The 2,995-nt window shown below is 51.5% G+C and overlaps 1 protein-coding gene across 1 annotated transcript; it reads right to left on the reverse strand.

The window, feature by feature from the left end:
• Positions 1-641: 641 nt before the first annotated feature.
• Positions 642-1,284, reverse strand: LOC130878217 (superoxide dismutase [Cu-Zn]-like). Its single transcript, XM_057776060.1, has one exon. It carries the CDS (start codon positions 1,196-1,198, stop codon positions 734-736), a length of 465 nt encoding a protein of 154 aa, XP_057632043.1. The 5' UTR covers positions 1,199-1,284; the 3' UTR covers positions 642-733.
• Positions 1,285-2,995: the final 1,711 nt, after the last annotated feature.

Consider the following 2,995-nt stretch of genomic DNA (forward strand, 5'->3'; position numbering starts at 1 on the left):
CTGTTTCACGAGGGCCGACAGACTCGGAACCCACGAAAGTCATAACACAGCCCTGGCTTTGGCCAAAGAAGGATATCTCTCCAGAGATGTGGCGAATCAGGCTCCCAGCCTGGTCCATGGGCATTGCCTGGCCATTTCCCCTCCCTCCGGAGCAGCAGAACAGGCCAGGCAGGAGCGCCAGGCCTACTGCTCTCCCGACCCCTCACAGAAGCAGCTCTGGCAGTACCAGTTTCTCCCGGATGTCCGTCTGGCCTGTGTCAGCGAGCTGACTGCCCTGGGATTTGACAGTAATGATTATAATGGGGCGATTCTGTATTCTTTGACTCGTTTGAATTGGAAGATTCAGAAATGGGTCTCCTGCCCCCACCCCCTTGCCTGAAGCTGGTGTTATCTTCTGTTAGAGAGAATGGAAGTGCCGCGCAGAAGGAGCACCACAGACAGAAAAGATCCTTCGAGTTTTCAACCTGCTGGTGGTGACTAGATTTTATTTTTTCACCCCAGGGACCAGGAATTAGTACTCTAAAAGCCAAGGCATATTGCATAGAGCCACAGAGATCTCCCGCTGGAGTGGGTGTGGGAGAGCAGGCTCTCTTGGAATTCTTTTTTTTTTTTTTTTTTTTTTTTTTTTTTTTTTTTTTTTTACACTTTTAATATTACAGTTTAATGTTCTGGGTTTTTTCTACAGTTTAGCAGGACAGCAGATGAGTTTGAGACTCAGCCACACAGGGAATGTTTACTGGGCAATCCCAATCACACCACAGGCCAAACGGCTTCCGGCATTTCCAGTCTTTGTACTTTCATCATTTCCACCTTTGCCTAAGTCATCTTCTTTCTCGTGGACCACCATTGTGCGGCCAATGACGGAATGGTCTCCTGAGAGTGAGATGACACGACCTTCAATGGACACATTGGCCACACCATCCTTTCCAGCAGTCACATTGCCCAGGTCTCCCACATGTCTCTCTTGATCCGCTGGTCCGCCATGTTTCTTGGAGTGAGGATTAAAATGAGGTCCTGCACTGGTACAGCCTTGTGTATTATCTCCAAACTGATGAACGTGGAACCCATGTTGGCCTTCAGTCAATCCCGTAATTTGTCCTGACACCAAAACTGGTTCACCACTTGCCTTCTGCTCGAAGTGGATGGTGCCCTTCACAGGGCCGTCGCCCTTCAGCACGCACACGGCCTTCATCGCCATGCTTCGCTAGGAGAAGCGCGGCGGCCTCGGGACCCGAAGAGGGCGGGAAAGCCGAACGACTGAGAAAGACGCGGCAGGAAAGGCCGGCGCAACCTCTCTTGGAATTCTAAAAGGCAGTCACAGCTGTGAAGTACACAGAGACGCCGGCCGAGGATTCTCTCTCCCACGCTGCAGTGGCTTTTTCATCCCCCTCTCGGTTTCCCAGTGAAGGTGCCTTCCCGTTTGTGCCCCACCTGCCTTCTGCCTTTTTTTTTTTTTTTTTTTTTTTTTTTTTTTTTTTTTTTTTTTTTTTTTTTTTTGTTTTTCGAGACAGGGTTTCTCTGTGGCTTTGGAGCCTGTCCTGGAACTAGCTCTTGTAGACCAGGCTGGTCTCGAACTCACAGAGATCCTCCTGCCTCTGCCTCCCGAGTGCTGGGATTAAAGGTGTGCGCCACCACCGCCCGGCTTGCCTTCTGCCTTTTTCTCCCCAAATAGGATATTGACAGTCAGACCTGGATTCAATGCTGTATGGGGCTAAGCTATTGAGCCATGGGTAGCTGGGCGCAGATGGTTTGCCCCTTGCTCTTTAGGCTGATCCGGGGGTCAGAGTCATACCTGCATTCTGACTTTCAGGCATCGAAGGGTCAACAAGGAAACACCTCTGTGTGTGTGTATGTGTGTGTGTGTGTCCTATAGCATGCATCCCATGCTGCAGGCAGCCCTGCTCCTCTGTGAGAAAAGGCAACATTTGTGTAAGCAGGCCCCCGCAGCCCTGTGCACTGCTCTGAGTCATTTTCATGTTTCTCATTAGAGGACTGATTAGTAGTGGCATACATCAGCGACTCCCCCTCAGAGCGGCCCCTCTGGCCTTCAGATACCACCTCTAGAGCAGCCTGGTCTTAACGCTGAGCATCTACTTCAGGAAGCATGGTTAGGGGTTTTACCGTGAGGTTCCTGGGCCTGGAGAGGGCTGGGGGACACAAAGGGGGCCTCTGTCCGCAGACTGGAAGTATAGCTACGGGTGAGGAAGGGAGGGGCCCCCACATTCTGCCTCTGCTTGGTCCTGTCCCCTCTCTCCCCGTCTTATGGAACCTCTGAAGATGTACCTTTAAGACACAATACCACTGTGAGGTCGCCGTGCTCTTGAGGAACGGGCTTCAGGTTGCCAAGGTGAATTTGTCAATAGAATATCGAACAGGCCTGGACTGAGCCGCCACAATTGTCTGCCTCAAGCAGCCAGCCAGCCTCTGTTCCTCTCTGTGTGCAGAGGATCACAGCGTCCTAGCTGGGCTAAAGCATCAAAAACTGTGCCCCAGACTCCATGAGCCCACTGGAGACCTACCTCATGAAAGCCCCAAAACTTGGGGCTCTTCTTCTCCATCACTCCCACCCCTTTTTGGTGCCACAAAAGACACATCACAGCTCCCCAGAATCCACCCATGCAAATACTTGGAATCTGATCATGTTCCCCCCCTTTTATTTCAGTATTGGGAACTGTGCATGCTGGGCAAGCTTCCTGTTGCTGAGTTATGTCCTCTGTCTCCTTACCCATTCTTTGTCCATACGACCCTGCCCATGGGAGCCCACTTGATTTTTCTCCATCTCCTGTCAGACAAGCACAGGCAAGGGCTGTGTGTTCATTTTGCAAGGCACGATAAGAGTGTGCAATCCCACGTATGTCAAGCTTCATGAATGACTTCAAGATGGCTGTGCATGAGAGCAGAGAGGGACCAGTCCAGTGGGTGGGTGTCACCACCCATGACGTCACCCTGTCCTTCTGCTAGGCGTCAGTGTTCTCCTTATGTCCGTTGCCTCTCC

This window comes from Chionomys nivalis, chromosome 7, assembly GCF_950005125.1.
Source record: "Chionomys nivalis chromosome 7, mChiNiv1.1, whole genome shotgun sequence".
Classification (NCBI taxonomy): domain Eukaryota; kingdom Metazoa; phylum Chordata; class Mammalia; order Rodentia; family Cricetidae; genus Chionomys; species Chionomys nivalis.